The sequence below is a fragment of the Sylvia atricapilla genome, chromosome 1 (genome assembly GCF_009819655.1).
Source record: "Sylvia atricapilla isolate bSylAtr1 chromosome 1, bSylAtr1.pri, whole genome shotgun sequence".
NCBI lineage: Eukaryota > Metazoa > Chordata > Aves > Passeriformes > Sylviidae > Sylvia > Sylvia atricapilla.
Genome location: NC_089140.1, coordinates 95368099 through 95393451, shown reverse-complemented (window position 1 = coordinate 95393451; position 25353 = coordinate 95368099). Strand labels below are relative to the sequence as shown.

General features: G+C 36.3%; 1 protein-coding gene across 1 annotated transcript in view; it reads right to left on the bottom strand.

Annotated features, from left to right (window-relative positions):
- NETO1 (neuropilin and tolloid like 1) overlaps nucleotides 1-25353 on the bottom strand; it is a 63653-nt gene that overhangs the window by 6834 nt on the left and 31466 nt on the right. Inside the window, exons 5-7 of the mRNA XM_066328344.1 lie at nucleotides 22712-22753; nucleotides 22473-22600; nucleotides 10770-10998 (exon numbers count right to left, since the gene is read on the bottom strand). Coding sequence (XP_066184441.1) covers nucleotides 10770-10998; nucleotides 22473-22600; nucleotides 22712-22753 — 399 coding nt within the window. The remainder of the gene's footprint in view (nucleotides 1-10769; nucleotides 10999-22472; nucleotides 22601-22711; nucleotides 22754-25353) is intronic.

Genomic DNA, 25353 nt, shown 5'->3' with positions numbered 1-25353 from the left:
AGAAATTATAAATTATATTAAATTAGCAAGTCATTCATCTCTCCTTGACAAACAAATCTAGGAGTGGACATGTATTCTATAATATGACAAACTGATTCAACACACATTCCTTGAGCATATTAAATATTTGACATGCAACATGAAGAGCACTCAAGTCATGGACTATTTATTATTCTGTGGTAAGAGGTTCTCTGTTTCAGTCTAAAATGACTCAACCTTTCCCTAACATGACTCTCATTGATGGAATGTCTTGCTTCCAAACATTTTTGGGGAGTCACCAATGTGTTATCAACAGTCTAAACACACATCCAAAACATATCACCCCATGGGCTGCTATGAAAAAAGTCAGCTGTATCCCAAACCGATCCAATGTATGGTAAGCAACATCTTTCAAAGTTTTTGCTGAAACCTCAGTTTTGTAAAGAAAACTTGCGAGACTCAAAGAATGTATGTACTTGACTGTGCACATCAGTGTTGCCTGACCGTTTATACACAGAGAAAGTAAAATTATTCTAAAAACCTTTTAGTCATAAAAAAGGCTACAGTTAAAAAACACCCTTTTGATCACAAGTATGAAGATAAAGAAAGAAGCACAAGAGTCTTCAGTGTCCCTGAAGCCCATGGTCTAGGAGAATCATGCAGATTAAAGCTCCAGGAAAATGGTTTAATTGATGGCCATACATTATTACTGTGAAAAAACTGCCTGAAAACCTTTGGAAGGTACTGAAGATTCTGCTAAACTGTGAAACTGTGGTGTTTACAGAAGTGTTGGGAGACCATTAGGTGTTTATCTCTACTATAATATAGTAGAGATAAATACTCCTCATATCCCTTCTTTAAATGAGGAAGTCTTCTGTAATTTAGAAGAGCTGCAAATTTTGTCAGTGTCAAATTGTCAAGAATTAATTCCTTATGTATTCTTTTAGCTCAAGCAATTCAAAAGCACTATTATAATTATTTTTAAGGGAGAGTTAAAATATAAACTAAGATCCTTCACTAATCAGAGCACAGTTATGATGCTCATATTACTGATACTTCGAGTTTGATACTTCATGGAAATTGTTCTCTTCTGCAACTTTAAAAGCAGTTCCTATGACAACATGAATGCATAGCAGAGATAATAGTTTAGTCGTTTGCAAACAAAGCACAATACAAAGGATTTATACAATAGAACTTAATGACTCCACATATCACGTCAAGAAATCCACTTACTAATAAGTGTTCAAGTTATGGATATCTTAACTGGCTTATTTGAAGCAGTTATGGTGTGTTAAGCAAATAGTAAATGCCATCAAAATCAAAGTGCACACCCCAAATATGCAACCACTTGCTCAGATATCACACTGTATATATACTGTATCTCTTAGCCAGAAGACATCAACCAATCTGTCCCACTGCTCAAATTTTGTTTCTAATTCTGGTATACCAGAGGTATACATCTCCTGAGATGCAGTGAACCTGGTCACATTTTCAGTTGTTACAGAAGAGATTCTACTTTATGCCGGACATATCAGAAGAGCACATGTAGGTATTAAAAAGGGAGGATATTTAGGGACAGCTCTTAACTATCTGTTGCTGTCATTTGGGGACAGTGAACACTGAGCCTGGAAGATGCTATGCCACATCATGATGTAACACATCAGAGGCATAATCATCCTTTCACATTCTAGCTGCAATGCTTGTTTCCAGGCAAGGTGAGGATCTTTTGGGAGGTTTCCCACATGCAGAAACAGTCTCACTGCCTACTCTGAGAAAAAAAAAAAAAGTGAGAAACCTAAGATCTAAAGAGCCACCCATTCAAAATAGAAAGTGTACAAAAAAAAAAAAAAAAAAAAGACCCAAATACCAAATGGAGAAAGTTCAAGGAGTGACACAGGAACCAGGGGAAAATATTAAAAACAAAAGCAAACAAACAAGCATTTTCAGGATTAGGATAGGTTATGCTATAAAAGCCACAAAAAAAAAAAAATATCTATATATATTCAGAGTGACATGAAGGATCTTAGAAGTGAAGTGGGAAGGACAGAGTGCTGTCTGAATTCAGAACTATAGTGGTGGTAAGTAGAAAAGGAGAACTAAAGGAAGGTAGCAAGGAAGTGAAAGGAAGAGGAACAACCAGAACTCTACAAAGAAAACCAATGCCGATTGCTTATTTTATTCTATACTAAAAGAAATAGCAAGATTTTCTATCAAATTAAAAATATTAGGAAATGTTTCATAGATGAGAGAAAAATAAAGAGCAATAGAAAAACACTTTTTTCAGATTTAAGAAGAAGGAATATTTATGCAAAAAAGGCAAGGGAAAGGAAGAAAAAAGAATGAAAATTTGAGTTTTCTTAAATTGTGCTTTGAACAGTGGAGGAAAAGATTGTATGTGAATAAATGTCAAAACAAAATGAATAGTGAAGCAAAGCAATTTCAGAACCAGTAGAGCAAACTTATAATGAGAGAAACCTAAATGTAGAAGTCAGAAAACTAATGACAAACAGCCGCCTCTTGTTCATGCTTGTAAAATTAAAATAACCAAGACATCTCTGTGGTCCCATGAACCTGAAGAGATTAAGCTGAACAGGAAATCAATATATTTCCCCCACTCTAATTAAGGTATTTTTTTGAAATTAATGAAAGCATCAAGGGAAATTGAAAACTTCTCAGTCCTGTTGTACATTGGAGGAACTTCCTTTCTCCCCCAAAAAAAGGCACAGCAAAGGAGTCTCAGGGTGCTGCATCAAGGACATTCTAGTAATAACAAAAAGATAAATGCAGTGGTAGTAAACCAGATTCTTTCACAGCAAGATGGATCTGCAGCCCTGAAGCTGTTACAGAACCCAGGATGACAGTGGGATCAAGCAGTATGTGGCAGCAAGCTTGTGAATGTTTTCACAAAAGGAAACTACTGCTATCATTAACTTCAACTAGATAAAGCAGCACAAACATCTCCACACACCAGAAGCCAAACTCTATCACTCCGTGGTCTTCCTCATCACTATATAGATGCCATTTATATGAGAGAAGAGCAGGAGATGCAGAGGGCTCACTCAGGTGAGGAGCCAAGTGACTTTTCGGTCATGACTAGGAAGCTACCAATATTGTACTTTGTGTCTGGACTACTTGATCAGGAACAGACAATGAAATCTTCTTCAGGCAGCTGGAAGTGGCCTCACAGTCACAGGCCCTGGTCCTTATGGGGATTTGAAGCACCTGATATCTGTGGAGGGCAACACAGCAGGGTACATATAAGCCAGGAGGTTTCCAGAGTGCACTAATAATTTCCTGACACAGGTGACAAAAGAGCTGATGAGGGTACCTCTGCTGCTTCTCATACTTTTATAAACAAAAATCTGTTGGGAAGGTGAATGTCAAGAGCATGAGATGATGGAGTTCGGGATGTTGCAAAGAAGGAATAAACCAAAAAACACAACCATAATTCTGGGCCTCAGAAAAGCAAAAGTTCACTGTTGAGTGGGTGGGCAAATGCCATGGGAGGAGATCCTGGAAAGATACAGGTTCAAGGAGAAGTGGTTGATTCTGTGAGATCACCTCCTCCCAGCTCAGCAGTTGTCTATCTGGACAGGCTGAAAATCAAGTGGAGGTAGCAGTCGTCCTGCATGGATGGACAGTGAGCTCCTGACTAAGCTCACATGCAGAAAGGATATATATCCTTTGGTGGTGGCAGTAGGACAACATGATCTCAGCAGAAATATGACTTGTCTGAGTGGAAAAGGCTGAGGTTAGGGAATATTTAATCAACTGAACAGACATGAACTCCTGAGTCCTGATGTGATCCCCCCCAGTATGTGACTCACATCATTGTGAAGCCACTCTTTACCAGTTCTGAAAAGCCCTGCTGACTGAGGCCTCAGTGGGCTGGGCAAAGGGGATCTTAAAGCAGAACAACAAAAGGAAATGCAAAGTCCTGTGCCTTGGGAGGAATAATTTTACCACCATTATGTGCTGAGACTGACTGACTAGAAAGCAAGCTTGTAGAAAAGGTCCTAATATGCAATAAGGTCACCTTGATAGTCACCTTGAGCCACCAATGTGCCCTCGTGGCAAAGAAGACCACCACTGTCCTGGGCTACATTAAAAACAGAATAATCAGCAGGCTGAGATCCTTCCCCTCTATTTAGCACGCCTGCAGTGTTGTGCCAAGTTCTGGGCTCCACAGCACAAAAGGGACACAGATATACTGCAGTGAGCTCAGCAAGAGCCATGAAGGCCTTTAAAGGCTTGAGGTATTGGAGGTGTGAGGAGAGGCTGAGAAAGCTGGGACTGTCTCGAGCAGGCTCTTGTCAATATATCAAACACCCACTGGGAGGGAGGAAAGAAGACAGAGCCAGGCTCTTTTCAGCAATGGCCAGTGACAAGAGAGGAAACAACGAGCACTGGAGGAAATACGGGAAATTCCCTTTAAATGCAAGAACTAACTTTTATTTCAAGGCTGGTCAAACACTGTGTAAGAGCTGGTTTACAAAGAGAGGTTGTGATGTCTCCATCGCTGAGGATACCCAAGACCCAACTGGGTACAGACCTGAGCCACATCCTGTAGCTGACCCTGCTTAGAGCAAATGGATTGGACTAGACCATATCCTGGAGTCCTTTCCATCCCTTCTGTGGCTCTCTGAAAAAATCCTGACTTCATATTTAGATTAAAAGTGACAGCTGGGAACACAGAATTGTGTTATTTCTCCTGTGTCTCAAAGCTGCTTTAAGTCAAGCTGTACAAAAGTATGGCCCAGAAATAAATGAGATAGCATATTCAGCACTATGAACAATTCATAGTGAGAAATACGAACAATTTCAACTGAGAAAATTAGAACTACACATATAATTCAACCTGATATATTTTAATAAATGTAAGTCTCTAATAAATTCTTTGACTTTTGCATCACAAAAATACTATTATCTAAATTAAATCACTAATTAAAATATTTATTATTGAAGGTTCTTTTTCTTTCTGCAATTGAACCAATAATTATTTTATAAAAAATAGTTTTTATAAAATCAGATATACAATATTAAAAATACGAAGCATTTTCATTCTACGTTATTTTTAATAATAATATTTTCTTTTTATGAATGTGAGTGCTATGTGTAAGGATATCTTGTATCCTAATATATAAATAAATTTCATAGTTCTTGAATTCATTACAATGCAACATCTCCTGCCTTGCAACAGTTATTTACACTGAACACAAGATGGTGCTCTTATCCTAGAAGATATATAAGCAAGTGCATTAACAGGGATAGACATGATATCCCAGAGTCTTTTTTCAGGTATAAGACACGTGTGTTTATAAACCCCAACTATGATAATAATAACCCTCTTTGTTATCAAGAATGTAAATACGTTCTGTTTCTAGGACAAATTAGTAGATTTTTACATTATTCATATTTCCAGAAGGTTTCCACCACAGTATTAAAAAAAGCTTCTCTTTAGTATTCGAAGGTTACTGCTTTCAAAATTCTTAAAAGGTGACCCAATATAGTTGATTATATATTCTTACTATAGAAAGGTTTTATAATTGCATGTACCCATAATCTGAACTTTTTAATTTTTCAACAAAAAATTAGTATTTTAATCCTGAATAGCCCTGAAGCAGAAACAAAGAATATTAATAGTTCTTCCATATGTCATCCTTACAAAGCAACATGAAATAAAAGAAGTCATAGTTTATATTTTTAAAAATTATACTAGTTTCACTCAGACAATAAAATAAATTGTCACAAGTAAGGTATTCCAATTTATACTATAAAATTACAGAATTTGTAAAGCAGTATAGAAATTAAATATTCCATGCTACTAATAATTATTATTCCATTGTGATGTTATTACATAAGTAAAAAACTACATTATCTCTGTGCATTAAGCATCATTTTCTTGGGCATTGCAGGACACCCTGGATATAAATTGCAATCATGAGCAAGCCAAAATTTTTTTACAAGATGGAGTTAAAGACAGATCTGTAATGGAACTGGTGTGCATCCTGTCTGTTCCACTTCAGTGCAATGCTTTCTCCAGTGTATTTCTCAGTATTTCTCACCACCATCCACAGTTAGCACAACTGTGTGTGAACTAGCTCTGAGCAAGCCAGTTTTGGTGTCTTGGCTGTTCTTCATTGAACCGTGTGGATTTACCCTTTGAGCCTGTTTCAAGGCAGGGATTTCAGGCCAGGATGGGATAATCTTAGTCAAACGTCCAACCCTACTTGCTATTTTTAGGTTTATCTCTCTCCCTCCTTTCTCCCCTTCCCTTCTTGTCATAACATTTTTGAAAGGTCTTGTTTCCTCCTAAGGGTGAATGGGAAAATCCTGAAATTTTAACAATGGTTAGATGTGAGAAACATTTTACACTGAAATCCTTAGACATTTCACACCTACTCCTCCTCTACTCAAGATAGCTCATTGCATCATGCTCTGCACAAGAATACTTTAAGTACAGATCACTTCGATTTTCCCATTGTTCTTTAATGAAAAATAAGGCTTTCTTTCCTCCACAAGAGAAGGAAAATTTAAGTTCTTCAAATGTTCCTTGAATTATCATTGAAACAGAGAGGAAGAAGTTTTCTATCAGTCCCTTCAAGGAAAATATTTATTGAGAGATATTTTCACTTGTTTTATTAAAATTATTAAATTATTAAGATCGTTATAGTAATGTGCACTACAAGTATATGATTTGCCACTAAAGAAGAAAAGGCTTGTTAAATACACCTATTAGAAACTTGAAAATGAGATGGGCTTAATACTGATGATCTTTCTCAGTCATCTTCAGACAGGTCTGTGCAAGACAAATATAACTTTTATGGATGATTAATACCACATACAGATCAACAATCTAGTCTTTCAAAAACACCTCTATGTAGTTTCATGGGGGTTTTTTCAGGGTTTTTTTATATACAAACTCACCAGAGAATGGCAGGTCAGGAGCCTGTGCTCAGAGCTCCAGCCTGTGTTCAGTTAATACTCTCTGGGTACCACAAAAATTATTTTCTTCAGGGTCAGAGAGTCACTGGGATGCTTAACCAGTGAGGGTTTTTCGCTAGAGATAACTGCAAATAGCACAGAAGGGAAGAAAATCACAGATGAGTGCTCACCAAATAAGGGGGCAATCCCAAAGGTTTCTTTTTAAAATATTAGTGTGGAAGCAGAGAGCAAAACCAGCAAAGCTGCAGTCTGTTTACATTCCTAAGTGGTTGCAAAGAGAAACTGCCTCTTCACAGGTTGCACTAAACACCTTGATGTTCTCTTTTTCAGCTCTTCCCTTAGCTTTACCACAAAAACCACAGTCCTAGCAGTCCCTTTTTCCCATTAAAGAACTGCCCATGCTGGATGAACCTCTTCAAGTCTGTAAACAAGGACTTGAGTTACTTGCTCAAACTGCACCACACTCTTTCAAGCATGGCCTAAAGACTTCTATGCAAATATCGATTTTGTTCATAAGAATAAAATAAAAATAAAATACCAGTGATAGAGCTTGTGCTCCAATTGGAAAGTTGCATGTGACAGGGCTCTAAAAACAGACTTAGAGTTCTAAGGGATAATAAGAGAAGGAATGAAGTTTTTCTGGTCTGAGGTTTCTGGTGCAGGGTTATGGGCACAGAAGGAAGCTATGCTACCAAAGAGCAGTCAGAGGTGAGAAAGTGAACATCTTGTCTGCCGTGTATACAGAGGGTTTTTTCTCTTATCCCATATGCCCTGGTTCTACAAATCTGCTTTTAGGCTAAAGCGTAGGTGTGTCTGCTGAGGAGCAGCTCTTCGGAAAAGCTGTAGGTGTAGCATGTCTGTCATTAATCAAGCTGGAGATCACTCTTCAGTCATGAAAAGTTAAATGAACAGTTAGTCAGTGGGTGAGAAAACAAAGACTCATTTTTCAAGTCTTCTTACCAGATGAAGAGACAACTTTTGTTTATATCAGATTTTTGTCTACCTTTTACTGATTCTTATGTTAATTTATTGGATATTTAAAATCCAGTGTAACAGTGACACCTACGCACAAAATATGATTATGATTAGAAGACATCTTGAAGATTAAAACGGCAAGGATATAAGGAGTCAAGCCCCACAATGACAATGGGAAGAGTTAATAATGCTGTCAATGAAATATCAGATCATCACTATAAATTATCACCTATTAAGAATTTACCAGTTATTAAATGTTACTTAGAGGTCAACTACTATTTTGACGATGATGAGGATCATTCCTGATTTTCTGATGCAGGAAATTTAACAATCTCATGCACTGTATGCCTTTCCTTAAGATATATTTATAGCACTGCTACTCTGAAAGCATCACTGTGAGAGGTTTGGAAACTTGCAATACCACTTTTTCAATGCCAACGAAAAAATGCATACATATTTTAAATGGATTTGGAACACAGTGATTGAAACATGTGAAAACAATCATAAAATAAAACTCTTTAAGATTTCTCTGTTCTACACAAATGTCAAGTCCTCCAGAAATGGCTCTGTAACAAGAATAAACACTGAACAGACTTCCACTGAAAGAAAACAATGATCAGGCTTAGTAGCTTGTTTCCACAAGATACCATTTTCACTACTCAGAACCTTGTGTAAGGGAAAACTCACAGACTCAACAGCCTAACTCCACACCAAGGACAGGAACTTGAGGAATAAGAGATCACAATACCTCCTGGTCATTCCCACAGGAACAGTAATACAGGAATTCTATTTTGCCAATCTTTCCCCTTCACATTGGTGCAAAATAAATATAATCTTTTATTTTGTTCCTTTCTCAGCTATATGAACAGTATAGAAATTTTTCCTTTCTTTGCCCCTGAATAGACACACAGGTGTCTGTTCCCTGATGCACATCTCCCTGAATGAGGTCTGACATTCCTTCTCTTCCATGCAGATGATCTAATTATTCCCACACGTTGTTGAATGAAAGACGTTGCAGTATACATGGCATGAGCTGTGTCTCAGAGTGTGTCTGACTGACATCTGTTCTAGCCCACTCCTGACAGCCAGCACCAGTATGTGGCATAGGGCAGCACTGACGGACAACTGACAAGACACAGAAAACACCATCTGCAGCACCTTTAAACCTTTAAAGTCGATTCCTACCATTAAAACCACAGATGCAGTTTCTTCTACTATTTATGAGCAGGCTATGTAGACATATTTCAAAGTATTGTTTAGCCTCTAATAAATTTTCACCTTTTAGTGAGCTATGACTCTTCAGAGTAAATTCACAGAAAACACATATTGTTGGTATTTTGAATTTCTCAGTAAGAATAGTATTCAGTATAAACTATCATCTGCTTACATGAAAGGAGTAGCTTATAAGATGTAGCATGTCAGGTAAAAATATTAGGAATACTGTAAGAGAAAAAAATCCCCACATTTTTCCTTATTAGCCTTTAAAACATGAGAGTTTTGCAAACATACACTTATTCAAACCTTCATTTCAAGTTAGTCATCATAGTGCTTCACTCTCCAGTTCTTTATATGCTGTGAACCTCCAGTGTCTGTGCAGTTGTTTCTAAGGTAACAGATCAAGATGCCTTGTGAAAGAAATGAATCAGATCTTGAATATTCAAGACATCTCCAGTTGCAGAAATGAGAAAAGGGCAGCATCATCTCAAACAAGGGTTCTTAGCATTTTTTGGACCCCAGACTGATTTGCAGGCAAGAATAATGTAATCCACCCTAAGGCTGCAAGTGTGAGAGTACAGTGGCGCATGCAGTCTCAGTAATGTAAAATGTCAGAAATTTTTAATCAGAGCCATAATTAAGGAATTACGGAGGCTGTTCTCAACAGAGACTCGTTGCCTTATTGCAGGGTACACACACACACAGAGAATACAGATGAAGAATGTATTTGGTAGGTTGAGCCTTCATTCCAACCACTGACAGCATCAAAGAAATCTTTCTGTCAGACACACGATGCACAAACCAAAAACACATTAAAAATTAACATGAACCAGCATGTGAAAATAAATGTGGCTTTCTAAAGAAGCCAAATATGTATTAATCCTATCAAAGAAAACAAATTGATACCTTTCACAAGTCTTTCACAGGATTATCTGGGTCAATAGTTTTCAGTGAATGGGACTATTGGGTTTTGTTGAGGGATTTTTGTGATTTATTTGATTATTTCTTTTCTTCAAATGTCTAGAACTACATTTTGTTTCTTTCACAGGCTATATTGCTTATTATCGGAGTCCAGATTTCATATAAAAATATAAACACAAGTAAGGCACATAAAGAGAATATTAACCAAAACATGAAAGGATTTTAGAAAGCTTTTGTTGCTACAAAAAAGCCCTAAATTCTTTGCTTGACAATATCTGACACACATGTTCACTGATATATGCACACATCCACTACCTGTGATAAAATAATCATAAGGTATTTCTCAAATACATATCATAATGAGATCTAAAAAATCAAATCCAGAGAAAATGATCTGACTTGATAAAAACTTTCAGAGCTGTATTATTTTCCATGTTGTGTAAGGAAAAACTTGCATGTAGCTTGGGGATCAGACAAAAAGTCACAGTTATATGACTGGACAGGTCATGACCACTTGTTCCTGTTTTCTTGGTTTTGAATCTTGTTGGTCTGTCTACTGCATTACAAATTACTGCTCACTACAAATGCTTGGAATAAAAACTGTTCTGAATATTTACACAGCCTGTTTGGCAACATACTTCAGTGGCTGCTCTGCATGAAGAAAAATATTAACAGATTTTGGGGCTTGTATCATTTAACAAACTGAAAGGCAGATGCATTGATTAGGGTCTTACGTTCTTGGAAAGATGTGAAGAGCATCTGGAATCGGCTGTTTCGACTGCCTTCATCTGCCCACATGCGGATTACACCCAGACCTGTCCTCAGCATCACATCATTAGCAACAGTGCTGCAAAACTTTGCCTTCAAATCCTCCACAGAGCTGCTTCCGTCATAGACTGCTACAAAATTCCTTTTGCATTCGTTGGAATTCTGCATCTCGTAGTCCAAGAATCGCAAATAGATCTATAAATCAATCAAACAACAAAGGCAATGTGTACAGATATCTGAGAACGACTGAAAAAAAAATTAAGCAACTTTGCTCTACATTGCAGGAGAAAGAGCACATAACAAATCCCATTGAAATAATTTTTCTGGAGCTGCTGATCCATAGGGCACTTCCTTGGAAGGCCATTAACATTCAAACCATGCACTGTTTCTACTTCCTGGTATTTTGTCTCACTTCCAAGTAGAATCTCTCAGAAGATCTTGATACTTCTTTGTTCTTATCCACAGTAAGATCCTAATTTCCAAATATATACTTTTTTTCCCCCCCAGAAGTATGTACAATGGCTCTTCAAGCTGAAGGAGAGATAAGCTAGAAATTTCTTCTTTTACTGCTTGGCACAATATTGCTCTATTACATGACTGACATGTGAAATAATAAGGCAAATCATTGTTGCTCTCTCCCCAGACTCAAAGTGTCATCTTATACATTTCTGCTACACTGATTCAGGAAGTGAGACTCTGAGAGCCAGGCAGAACTCCATCATTAATCTTTTTATGTTTCCTCAAGGATCAGGCCACTATGTCAGCTGTCCTAAACAAAGCATTATGGTATAAATTTTCATAATTTAACAGGCCTGAAATCAAGTATATTTTGTGGAAACTCCTAGAAACCTATGCATCTTGCATACAAGCTAAATTGTCTCATAAAGTAATAGATATATTGCTCTTTGCAAAGAACTCTTTAAATCTACCTAAAAAAAAAAGCAGGGTGAGAATAAATAGCTATTATTTGATATTCAAGTATATATGGATTTAAACAGGGAAAACCACCAATTTTAAAAGAAATTGATTTTAAAAGCAACATCAAATATTCAATTCACAGAGAAGGCAAGTACTATTTTTAATAGATACATGATGCATAATCAAACTGCCAAAGGCTTATGAGATTTCAGGAGAATGATACAGAAAGATGAACTAGGACAGAAATTGTATAAAAAGAAGGTAAACATACACAGCATAAAGCTGTAGGCATTTTCACTTGAAAAAAATTACTAAAAAAGAAACTCCACTGTATTAGACACCAAATATTCTTATTTTCAAACAATTTTATTGACTTCAGGTATTTTTCATATGCACAGAACAAATGCTTAATAAGCTTCTCTGCTGTTTCAAAAAGCACACAAGTAGTGCACGTCCTAGTAGCAACAGGAATCATAATTTTACCTCATTAATACATTAAAGCTCTTATTGTTTGTGAATTATGTGCTCTCAAGCAGTCTGCCAGAGTTTAATAATAGCAAAGATTTTTTAATGGGCCTTTTCAGGTAGCGTATTATGCTATATTTTCATTCCTTGTTATGCTTTGCGTAAGTGTCCCTCTGAAAAGAATATTTGTGAAAAAAATCTTACTAGCAAATGAAATTAGGTACATTTATATTCTAATCTGTTAATCTTAGAGTTACCCTTACTCATATTCCATCATTTCCATCCTTCAGAAAAGTTCAGAGGAATATATTAAATTAAAATACAGTTAAGTGTATTTTACTTTGTACTTTACCACATATCCTGGAGTTTACATACTATAAATTAAGGAATCTGCTTTCATTGGTCTCTACAAAACGGAACAACTAACAGAAATACAAAGAGACATATTGAGATGGAAATATCTTATATCATGGTATAGTTTTTATAGTGCTTCTTGCTTCATTTACTGGTTGTTCAGTAAAGCACAGATATTGTCAGCACTATTGTGCTGACAGAGAAAGACCCCACACAGGGGGATCCCACATGGGGAATATGGGAAGAGACAGAGCCATGACACAAACATCCAGCAACTGGCCATATTTGGGACATACCAGAGAGCTGCTTCTGTGTCCCAGACACCAGATCCTCCTTCCCAAGCAAGAGTACAACAGTCACTGTGCAGCCCTGGCACCCAGCCTCTCCTGGGCAGCTGCTGAGACAGTCCATAGCCCGTCTCTGCAAAGCTCAGGGAATTAAATGTGCCCCTTGCTTTTCTTTTCTCAGTTAACCAAAGCAGTCTGCTTCAGAAAAGCACCCCAGTGCTTGGCAGCCTTGTCAAAGGTAAGGCAATGAGATTTTCCTGCAGCTGGTTGTACGCAATGTTGAATTCATGTGACTGTTTCCCAGGAAGAGAAACATGTCAGAGAGATGGTTCACAGAGAATAGAAGGCTTGCAACATGCTTTGTTATGAATAATTACTTTTACTTTCTATATATGCCTGTCATATGTACACCATTTATATTTATATACCACATACATGCATGCATAAATATAAATATAAATATAAATAAGTAGAAATAGAAATAGATATGTGATAGACCACAAAGTTATAGTGCAATGTATCACATCGCATTTTTATTTATTTTCCTCTTCAGGAAAGCTCATATTTACTCCAGAAAAAAAATTACATTAACCTGATGGCAAAACAATAATAAAACTATACCTGCTGGGTGAAAGGCCTTGCACATTTGTTCACATATTCTCTATTTCTGTCCTGCTGCCTTTTATATATGCATTTACATGTACAATTTCATTTGCATATACATATATATAAGCACATTTTTTTTTTTTAAATAGGGTATCCTTTTTCAGTATGGAGGTGTAATTTTTATGAATTTTCATTCTCACAAGAAATGTATGCTAATCCTCATTGTGGTTATGAAATATCAGCTCTCCCAGCAATTTCCAGCATTCATCAATTATTCCTGATCTGTTCCAAAACACTGTTCCTAGAGCAGTACAGACAAAATCTTATTTCTATAGACTTATCATTGGACATTCTTTAGTTTCTGGAGGCACACTAGCCTTATAAAATAGTAAAATATTTCTTAGAGTAGCAGTCATAAATACTGAAAAAGAATCAAGAGAATAATAACTCAGCATTTTGTTCTGAGTCTTTCAGTGAAGAAGCCAAAACCTTTAGTTCTTCCCAAGCCTGAGTTCTGCTGTCAGTCATACTTGCTCATTCCTCTGTGTGAGAAATTCAGCCAACACTGTAACATATATGGACCTGATAGGTAGTGGAACCACTAGAAAGAAATATTTGACTTAAAAATCTATGTCTGTCCTGTAGGAGAAAGATGCCTCTTTCTCCAATGGCATGAAATTTCATAAATTAGAGAAAATAAGTTCCTGGTATTCTGAGGTAAGTTGGAGCTTCATTTTCATAATTGTCTTTGGAGATGATTACTCCCAGAACTTTATATAAAATATTGAGGACTTGATACAACACAGCCTAAAATCAGTGGGTATAATTAAATCTATTTTTTTGAATCCGACTTTTGGCTTAAGACTGCAGTCCATTTTTAAAAGCTGGAAACTGATTACACAAACTGACAACCTGATATTGGATCAGATTTTATTTTAAAGAGCTGGAATAATTTAATTGCATCTGCATGCCTCTGCCAGCTTGAATGGTTTCATTGCTGTATATTTGCCATTGTTCCTGTCACTGGCTGTAAGACCCACACTGGCAGAAGAAAATGACTAATAATAAATTGAGTTCCCCAGGGAAAGAAAAAACTGATTATATGACAAACTCTTATCTAATGCAAAAATGTTCCCTTTACATAGGTTTTGGGTTTTTTTAAATCACTGGCAATATTCTCATTACTTTCACTGGTATATGGATGTCACTAAAACTAATTCATCAGAAAGTGAGAAAAAAAATTATCAATATTAGTGGCTATTTCATTTACAGAGATCTTAGCCATTACTTCTACCAGCAGTGGATAAGAAACTTTGTTCCTCTGAAAGAAAATGAACTAAAGAAGAGGTCACAGACTCAAACACCACCATCTGCCTTCATTAAGCATTTTTTAATTGATGCCAGTAGGAGCTTTTGGAATGAACATTTCTATAGATACTGACACATTTTATTAGCATAATCGAGGCATTCTTGATGAAGAGAATATCTTATTTGAAAGAAGAAGCATAACTACCATAGCTTTTTCTTTCACAGTTTTATTGCAAAGTTTTAATAAGACACTTTTGTCAAATCATCAGCTTTGCATTACTTAGGAGAGTGGGCTGCTCAAGTATTAGATTAACTGAGTTTTGAGATGTCACTGCAAATGCCAATGTCATTAGCAACAAAATTGATAAAGCCTCACTGCAACTGTGGCATATGCAATTTACACTCTTTCATATTATATTTTCAATAATTCTCTTGTCATCTGTATTGTCACAATAAATGATACTCAAAAAAGGAAATGCTGGGAAAGTTTTACTCTTTCTTTTCATTTAAATTTGAAAACAACAAAACCCTCTGACCAAACATGTTAGCAAAAACCCAAAAATTAATATAAACTACAATTAATATATCACCTAAGTAAAATGGTCAGATTATAATCTCCTCATAGTGAATCACTTTTTATGAGTTCTGCATTTTAATCAATCACTGAAGGTTAGGGATGACAACATGATTGATCAGGCCAGTCAGGAAAAGCTTCAAACCATATCCCAGCATATCAGACTTAATATATCTGCACAGACACTCAGTTGCCTTAAACCAAACCAAATAAAAAACTATCGTTCAGCTGCCAAAAGTAATTTAGACATAAGAGAAAAACTTCCTCTTCATCCAAGTGTAATGTCCAGATTTTGCATATTCACCTTCTGGGTTCAGTCAATCCACTTTAAGCACAGGATGTGGTTAAATTGTCCCATTGCTCAGTGATCAGTTACAGCACCTGCTTTATTCAACAGCTTTTTCAGCTCTCTGTGATTAACAAAGTACTCTCAAGATGATTCCTCCAGTATTTAGGCCTGGGAAACCCAATTTTTTTTTAAAGGAGATTGTGCAACACTAATTAAACTCCTTCAAGGCAACCAGACACTAAGTACATCGCCTAAAAAGCATATTACAAATGATGCTTGAATTTGTCATCTGAAATGGTCTGTTCTCTTGCTTGGATGTTATTTTTTTTCAATCAACCTTACTTCAATGCACAAGTGTTAAAAATACATGATCTCTTTGGATTTTTGTTTGTTATTTTGGAGGATTATTCAACATTTTTTGTCCTTCTGTTACTAGTCTGGGACCATGTTGTACAAACAGGTGTTCTCCATACCTCGTATTTTCTTCTGTTCTGGAGCTTGGAGAATGCTGTCTGTCAAAGATGACAATTTTATATGGTACTTCTAGAGATACTGTGATTCACAGCCAGGATTCACATATCAGAACACCATTTTTCTAGACAGGTTTTTGGATTTCTTTGCTTTGTCCTGCTTGTTTTCTTCAAATTTCTGTGACTATCCAATAGCTGACACTTACTCTGTCAAGTCATCCTCATTTTTTTCTATTACAGTCCAAAAATGCTCACAAGTGAGCGACATTTACAGCTCCTTGGTACTGTTCTGCTTTATAACACTGAAAACTGGAAATTACATCCTGATTCTGCTATTCTCTTTAGCAGACATTTTATTACTTTCTTTAATAGCTTTTTAAAATTACATTTCCTAATAGCTGTTTGGTTTGAGGATGCTGAGGTTTGTTATATTTCTATACCTGGATGGAATAGATTCATGGTAACTTTAAAGTGGGGGTTTTGACAGTGTTACTCTGCTCTGTGCATTGACATGCCTTCATAGCACAGATTCTATATACTTGATTCCAAACATGTACTCGTCTACAAGTACATGTTTGGAATCTTCTTGCATCTTCATCTCAGAAAACTATTTCATATAAGGGATTTTAATAGTTTAACATGGGTAAATAATATTTTCTACTTGTTTAAACATAATTTATTAACCTGGTTTCATATATATATATATGCTGGGCTTTTTTAAAGTTGTTTGTAAGCTTCAGAGCTCCTTCAGAGAAGGAGATCTTCTGAAGCCTACAAAAGTGTCTCTGGCTGTTAGGTTATTCAGCTTTTAAATTTTATTTTTCTTAGCATTTCAAGAATCACCACACAAATGGCTCCTATTAAATTTTAGTGCACTGCTTAAAGCTTCTCTTCTACAACCGATTAGGAAGCTTCCAAAAATTAGTGTATATTAGCCTGCCAGTGCCGACAGCTTAAACTGCTCCTCTTGAAGATCTCATCTAAAAGCACAAATTTCCACTTCACATGGAAGAGCAGAAAATGTTTTGGTTTAGTCAGATCAGTTTAAAAAGACTCACTCGCAGCTCCTCAGTTTGCTTCATGTTCCTTCCTAACTGTCTAGGAAATGCACACACAATAACCCAGTCTCCCTCCAGACTACATTCACCAAGAAGGCAGGCACCTGGAACCAAGAGTCATCTCTCCATTTGGTCAGGAGCATGCCAGGTAACAGTACAAACCCTCAGTAAACGTGCAAATATATTGGTCACGCTGGGTCCCACTGGCCTGCTCCAGTCTCATTCCTCACCACCCCAGCCCCAGCCAGTGCCAAGACACTGGCAGGCTTGTGTTTGGGCCAGGCCCACTGCTTGGGCAAGTCCAGCCACCACTACACCACAGCCACCATGGACAGGCCTGTCCAAGTCTCATCAGTCATGTCCTGACACTGTGACCTCCCTCATTCTGGACCCCTCCGATGTGTCAGGTGCCCCCTTCCCGCTGTTCCCCAGTGGCTCTCCTTGAAACAGGTGCCACCACCCACTGGCAGCTCAGGGTTAAAGATGCTGCCAGGATTTGTCAGAAATAGATAGTCATTAATTGACACTTTGGGTTTCCTCAACATGTTGTATTAAGTCTTGCATCCTATAACCCTTGTCTAATACCCTGTTCAAGCTGGGCAACAGAATTAGACATCACTTTTCCTAACTATCTTACAACTTCATTTTATCTCTCCTGGTGCAAATAAAGAGGCTATTACCACTATTTGTTCAGTCTAAATGTACTTATTGCTTATTCCTCTAGAATAGATTATTTCCACTGGACAATATACAAATCAATTCCTGTTTAGATGCTGTTTTCTGAAGTGCCTAGAGGGTCTGATAATAAATAATGTTTCTAATAGTACTGCTTACTGGGGTTTTTTTCTCAAAATAAGAATATCATATTTGTAAATATTTTATCATTCTTATTATCAAGTTCTGCTGCATTATTTTTTTCTATAGAGCCTCTCAAAGAACAAGCATGACACAAAGGTGCCTTGCTGGGAAAATTACCCACCAAAGCAAGCTACCTAAGCATGAACATGATTCTGACTTGCTGGAGGGCTTTGTCAAACTATGCTGACCCATCCAATATAAAAAACACTTGTTGATATTGTTTTCCAATACTTTGCCCTTAACAGAATGTAAGGAAACTATAATTCAATTCATTTTCTTATTTTCTATTCTTAAATAAAAAAAATCTTTGCTTATCCACTGCTTGCAGCCAAAGATGTCCCTGAAAATTTTCAAATCACTGTGTAATAAGCTTATACACTTCCTTCTTTGGGCTTTGTTCTACACTGAAAAAAATTCAGACAAGGAAGTTCCTCCAGAACTTTATTTTTCTGGGTGGGTTGGCATTTTCAGTCAGCAGCTCTGTCTACTTAATTTTCATTTCTTGCTCTGAATACTAATTGGAATCATATTCCATATGAAGTACAAAATCCCCATTATTACTCTACTCAAAACTCACAGCTATCTTATTCAGCAGGAGCTGACTTTGAATGGTTACAAGAAACACAGACTTTTCAGCTAGTCACTTTCACATATAAGACTCTAGGTCTGCATACAAGTTGTGTTCAGACTGCCTTCTGCAACCCTCTGCACTTGGAGAATATTTGAGGTCTGCATGCATTTCAGATTTATTTTTCTCTGTTTGTGTGTGTGTGTGTGATATAAGGTAATCAGTGATGCTCTATTTTAGATGTGTGCAACAAATTTTCTTCTCTCATTCCAGATCACTGAGGATAGAAGAATTAGACCCAGACTGTCAGTTTGAAGCTCAGGCTTAGAGACCTCAAGTACACACTTCCTGGCTGATCTCATTGCTCATATATTGAGATCAGACTTGGCTGGAATATGGAATTGGAAACCAGGGGAAGGACTTGCATCTTGCTTCTGTAGACAGTTTAGATTGGATGAGCTTACGCCAAATGAAATTGCAAGCAACTCACATTCTGGCACAGTTTAATTAAGAAACTAAAGCTGAAAAAGTCCAATACAAACTCTCTCTGAGAAACTCTTGCCTTTTAGGCATAATTCCCAGTAACAAACTGTGCAGCCCAGAGTACAGGAACATGTGGGTTTAAAAATGCCTGCTGAGTTCTCACTGTTCTTAGCAGGAGAGCTTGTTTTCATAGGTGCAAGCTGACATAAATTAAAATGATGTCACTAAATAATTGCACTGACTATGTCATTAATTCAAGGTTAGATAGGGACAAAGGAAGCTGACTGTAAAAAATGAACAGTAGATTCCAGTTCAAGTGAATCAGACCCATAAACAATCTTATCATAAACCTTCCTTCATACAAATTTCTTAAAAATTATCCACTTGTTCCTCCTTTCTTAATATCTGCATGTTTTTCAACTTGTCGTATTATGATGAAACCATAACTGTATGTGTATGCATCTATACAGGCATATGCTTGTCTGTGTGTACATAAATATATCCGTTTGAAAGCCACACTAAGTTCAAATGTTAAATTGGACTTATCCCTTAAAGATGAATCTAGGGCTGAAAAATCTTTTTTTTTTTCCAAGTTAGCTGTAAAACCTTTCAACTCTTCATTAGGAAACACTGATTTATATGCTTTTATATTGCTCAATCTCTCGACCCAGATAATTCGGTAAGATGAGAACAACAGAGATGACCCAGTCCAGCTCTCTGCCTAAAGGTAGGATTATTAATGTTTCTCTCATTTTTCACAGGTTGTTATCTAACCTGCACTTTCTGACCTCTAACAGTGCCAGCTGAACCAGCTTTCTCAAACAAACATTCCTAATGCCCTCCCTGATGTTTGAATTTTCTTCCTTCATCTCTAACCTGAAACCTTCTTTCTGAGTGTGGGACACTGAATTATTCCACAGACATGAGCATCAGAACATTCCTTATTCCTTGTAAAAGCATTTTATTGTATTTTATTACAGTCCTTCACAAAATCTAAAATCTAAAATTTAATGCCTCTAGATGACATTAAATTGTATTCAGTATTACTTCATTTTTCTAAAACTTTCTTGTTGCTCTCCCTTCCAGGTGCCCTTCAGCTCGTATATGCTTCTTGGAATGCAACACAACTAAACATAGATATGGAAGTTTTTGAGGTATTAATGACCTTTAATTTTTATCCCTCTACTAACAGTGATAGTGTAGTATTCTTCTGATATACAATGGATTTCCAGTTACATAAATTCCTAGTTTGGAGTTTCACGTCAGAACTGAAGTATGGATAAATACTACAGGTAGGTAAATTTGGGATTTTTAGCAGGGGTTTGAATCGTATAGAACTTTAGATCTATATGAGAGTATACAAGTAAGAACATCACAATGACATTACATGATCAACCATAAACTTAAATTTAGACTATAGGGAAGTGTTATTGGCTTAATTAACTGTGATGATTTTAATTACAATCCTGTTTTCTTTCTACTAATACCTAAATACATCATAAAATAATTTAAGTTTTAAGGGACTTATAAAGGTCATCTGGTCCAACTTCCATGCCATAAGCAAGGATTTTTCCAACTATATCCAATTGCTCAGAGCCACATCCAACCTGGCCTTGAATATTTCTAGGGATGATCATTGATCAACTCTCTGAGCAACATGTCCCAGCATTTCACAACCCTTATTTTAAAAAATCTTCCTCATATCTAGTCTAAATCCACCGTCTTCTAAGTTAAAACACCTTGTCTTACTGCTACTGACAAAATATTTTCTCCTTTTTTTCTTACTTGTTCCCCCTCAATACTAGCAGGGTGCTACAAAGGACCCAGATTCTTCCCAGATTATTCTCTTCTCTGGACAGAATAACCTTTCATCTCTTAGCCTTTCCTCACTGGAGAGGTTCTCCATTCCTTTCACCATTTTTGTGGCCATCCTCTGGAGCTGCTCCAACCGGCTCATGTCTTTTCTATGCTGGGGACCCTAGAGCTGGATGCGGTGTTCCAAGTGGGGTCTCACCAAAGCAGAGCAGAGAGGCAGAATCTCCTCACTCACCCTGCTGCCCACCCTGCTTTGGATGCAGCCCAGGACACATTTAGCTTTCTGGGATGGATGTGTACATTTCTGGGGCATGTCCAGCCTCTGATCGACCAGCAACCCTAAAACTTTCTCAGCAGGACTACTCTCCATCTGTTCTTCCTGAAGCTTGTATTGATACTGGGATTTGCCCTGAATTTATATTAACTGCCTATAACACATGGAAAAATTATTCATCAGTCCAATCATCTCATATCACTACTTACTGTAGCAAAATGGGAAGCTCATCTAATTAACTGAAAACCTCTATCAATATTAATTTTATCCAAAAGTAAAAAATAAGTATGAGATTAAATGTATAAGATTTTCTGGAAATAATTTATCTGTAGTCTTTATGAGCTAATCTATTTCTAAACTTTCCCAATAGAAAAATGCTGATACTAATGACTTTTTCTCTTCTGCAAACCTTTCCTGAAGAGAATCCTTCAACCATCCGTGTGTTATTCTGATGATGAGACAATTATATATTCAGTACTGTCTCCTCACTGAGGTTATAAAAAAAAAGGCCTTTATCTTTTTAAAGACACCAGAGAGAAGTGCACATATATATTCTACTTTCTAAAACCTTTCTTGTCCAATAAGACAGCTAGAAAAATTATACTGTGGGGTGTCTTTTACACAGTGAACGAAAGTAGGTAGGAGGCACAAAGCTGTTCCTATTGCAAAGAGGGGAGAAGTGGTAGTGTAGCCAGCAACAATTAATGCATATCATAACTGATAAGTTATGGATAAGAAAGAAAATCAAGGGGAATCCAAGAAAAGTATTTTTGAATTAATTCAAAATGCAGCCCTCTCATGTTTCTTACAAAGCCCTGGCTTGCTGACTGTGGAGAAAAAGAAATGAGAGCACTCTTTGTCTGTGTCTCTAAACCAAAGGCACTAAAGGCTTCATACACAGAGGAACATTAATTTACTTTAGGTCCATTTTCACAGTTCCCAGACAAGAAACAATGGTGACCTCAGAGAGCCAGCAGTGCTCCCTTAGTAGTCTTTATGTTAGGTATTTGAGCTATATTGAAAATTAAAATTATAAGATTACTTCCCACTTGAAAACACACATTGATTCTTTAAAAATATGAACAAAATTAAAGATGAATTCAAGAAAATTACTTATGGCACAAAAAGCACATTAGTACTGTCCAAATCATCATTTATTGAGGAAGGTGGTTATTTTGGCTGAGATGACAAATTACCCTTCCACAGCAGAAGAAAAAATAGTTTACAGTTCAAGCTGTAACGTTATTAAACAAGATCTGACTGTACTAAAAAATGCACAATATATTAGAAAAGTCAATTTCTTAAATTAAATGGCAAATCAGCAAGTGGATGAAGGACTGACCTTGGATCGAGGTGGTGCTCGGATGTACCATTTACAGTCTACTGCTTCAGTTTCAGAAGCTTTTCCTTCTTTAACAATTTGTACAGATTCCACAATTCCTTCAGGTCCTCCCATCTCAAACTCACAAACTGAATAACAAAACACCAGAAAAAATGAAACCTGAACAGCAAACAAAATGTTTTCTACAGCAGAGTATAAAGGCCTCCGAGTTAGAAAAAAACCAAAAATAACATACCAACCTGGCAATGGCTTCAAAACACCAAGGTCCTTAAAATCTGGATCTTAAAAATAGAGAAAGACAAAATTAGTTTTATTCAATATCTAGCATGTTATGTCAATATGCTCAAATTTTATAATGCAATTTAGTTATATAATTATACACATACTTCTTGGAAATGAGAACAGCTTCAAAACTATGGCAACGTAATAATTATTAATGCAGAAATTATTGATACCATCATACCAAGTTATTTTTTTTCTGTTATGAAATCCTGCTTTTCTCTGTCTCTCTCTTTCAGAAGGGTACAAAAATATTTCTGCATACATTAGCAAGTGAGAACATCACACAGCTAACCACATGACATTTTAATACATCAGCGTAGTGAAAGAGGATATATTTACAGATCCATTCAGAATCTTTTTGCCTATTTTGCATTTTGAAGAATAACACTCAAGTTAACTAGAGAAATTTTAACATAGTTCTGTGTTTATGTTTATTCTCTGCCATCCCTACTGAAAAAGAGGAGACACTTTCTTTGTCTGAAGCATCCATTTGGTCTTACTGGAAGAAAATACCATAAGAATTACCATTAGTAGTCATTATGTTAACCAGATTATAAGTCTAACACATGTGCTATTTTCCATCAGACAAACATGTATTTGTATTTACTATGTGAGAGGGCTTGTATCATGCTTTTAGAGATTAAATGAGATTGTTATTAGACCTGTGCTTCAATAGACAACCATCCACATATAAATCATAATTTCCCAAAATTGTTGTTGTATCTCAAATAAAATTGTATCTCAGGTTGAAGATACTGTCCAAAACCAGAAATACTGAAGGATAAAGTATTTCAAGAAATGATTTCTTAGAATAGACTGGCCTTTTCTGGTAAATTTTTATCACTTGCACTTTTTTTCTACCTAAAATGAATGTTGTGCACTGTTTTTCTCATTTGCACATGAAACTGATCTTCTTGTTTCACAACTGGGTCGGTGTAAAAAGAACTATTTAAAAAAAAAAAAAAAAAAAAAAAAAAAAAAAAAAAAAAAAAAAAAAAAAAAAAGAGAGAGAAACTTTGAAAGAAGGAGATGTATGGAGATGTATTAAATGAAAAAAATTAAACTCACAACCAAGCCATAAAAACTGCTGTTTCCCTCTACCCTTTGTCAATTAAGAACAGAAAGTATCATAATCAGAAAATATAACAAAGTAGTTTAGTGCTCTATAAGTAAAATCAGCTATTTTAATCTGAACAGTCAAAATGTGCTGACTTCAAAAACTGGAGTTCTAAAATTGCTTTTTAAATGGACCCTCTACAACCAGGCTGTTGTTGTTCTTCCCAAATTTCCTTTACAGTTGCACAACATAAATCGTGAGTAAATACTCATGAGCTTACAGGACTGCAATTATAGATAAGTAGGCAATTAGTATTAATTGTTATGCATTTTTATAGATCAGTAGATAGATATGACTACCAACAACATTAAATGTAATCAAATATTTCAGCTGATGTACTTGGGATGCTGATATCTATCTCTTAAAGTGAGATACTTAGAGGAAATCTACTTTTACTTCTGGTTCGAATTACCATCCCAACGATATCTCATGTAACCATTTCATTTCTTCCCTTTACTGAGTTTGTAAGGATTACTCTGATTTATTGAAAACACTCCACCACATTAGTAAAATACATAGGAGGTAAGAAAGCAAAAACCACCCTGCCAGAATTTTACCCATATGAGAGTTTTCATATAAAGCAGTGGTAGTAGAAAGAATCCAGGCTGAAGTACAATCTAGACCCTAAAATTTGACCCAAAAACAACACTGAAAGTATGTTCTCACTTAACAATACAGTAATGCTGGTAACAGCACATACCCAAATGCACAATCCATTAACATTTTAAAAATATGGTAGATCTGCTCAGTTTTAAAAAATAAATTTTTGCAAGTTCTCAACATTTCAAGAGTGAAAAGGAAATAAAATCTATGACACCTGAGGTGATAATCAATCCTTCATTAAATATTTCTATCATACTAATACTGAAAAATTTGTAGACAGGCTATTATCACAGATGCTCAAAATTCACCCATGTTTGAGAATATTTAACTATCAAATATTGCTTTTTAAATAGTCTCCTATCAAATGGATTAGATTTTAGCAGCTCTTCAGTATGTAATTCAATCAAACTGTTATTCTAAGTCTGGCTGTGTCAGAACATTGATGTTATATAAGCACTGACTGGCTAGATGAAAATCATGTTCCCATGAGGAAAACACCCAAGCCTGGAAAACTTTTCTGTGAAAAATAAAATGCATCACCCATAAGGAGAGAGAAAAATCAGAATCAAAATAGGAAGCAATATGGAGCTGCTAGAGACAATCCAACTTAGGGTCCTGAAATTTTTAAGGGACATATGAGGAAAGGGAGATAGTGTTGGGATTAGTCAGTCTGGAGAAGTAAAAGGTCAGAGGTGATCTTGCCAATGTGTGGAAAACCTAATGGAAGGGTGCAAAGAGAATGAAGCCAGGCTCTTTGCAGCAGTATCCAGTGACAGAACAAGAGGCAGTGAGCACACACTGAACGACAGGAGGTTCCATCTGAATACCAGGAAACACTTCTCCAATGTGAGATGACTCAGGACTAGCAAGGTAGCCAAG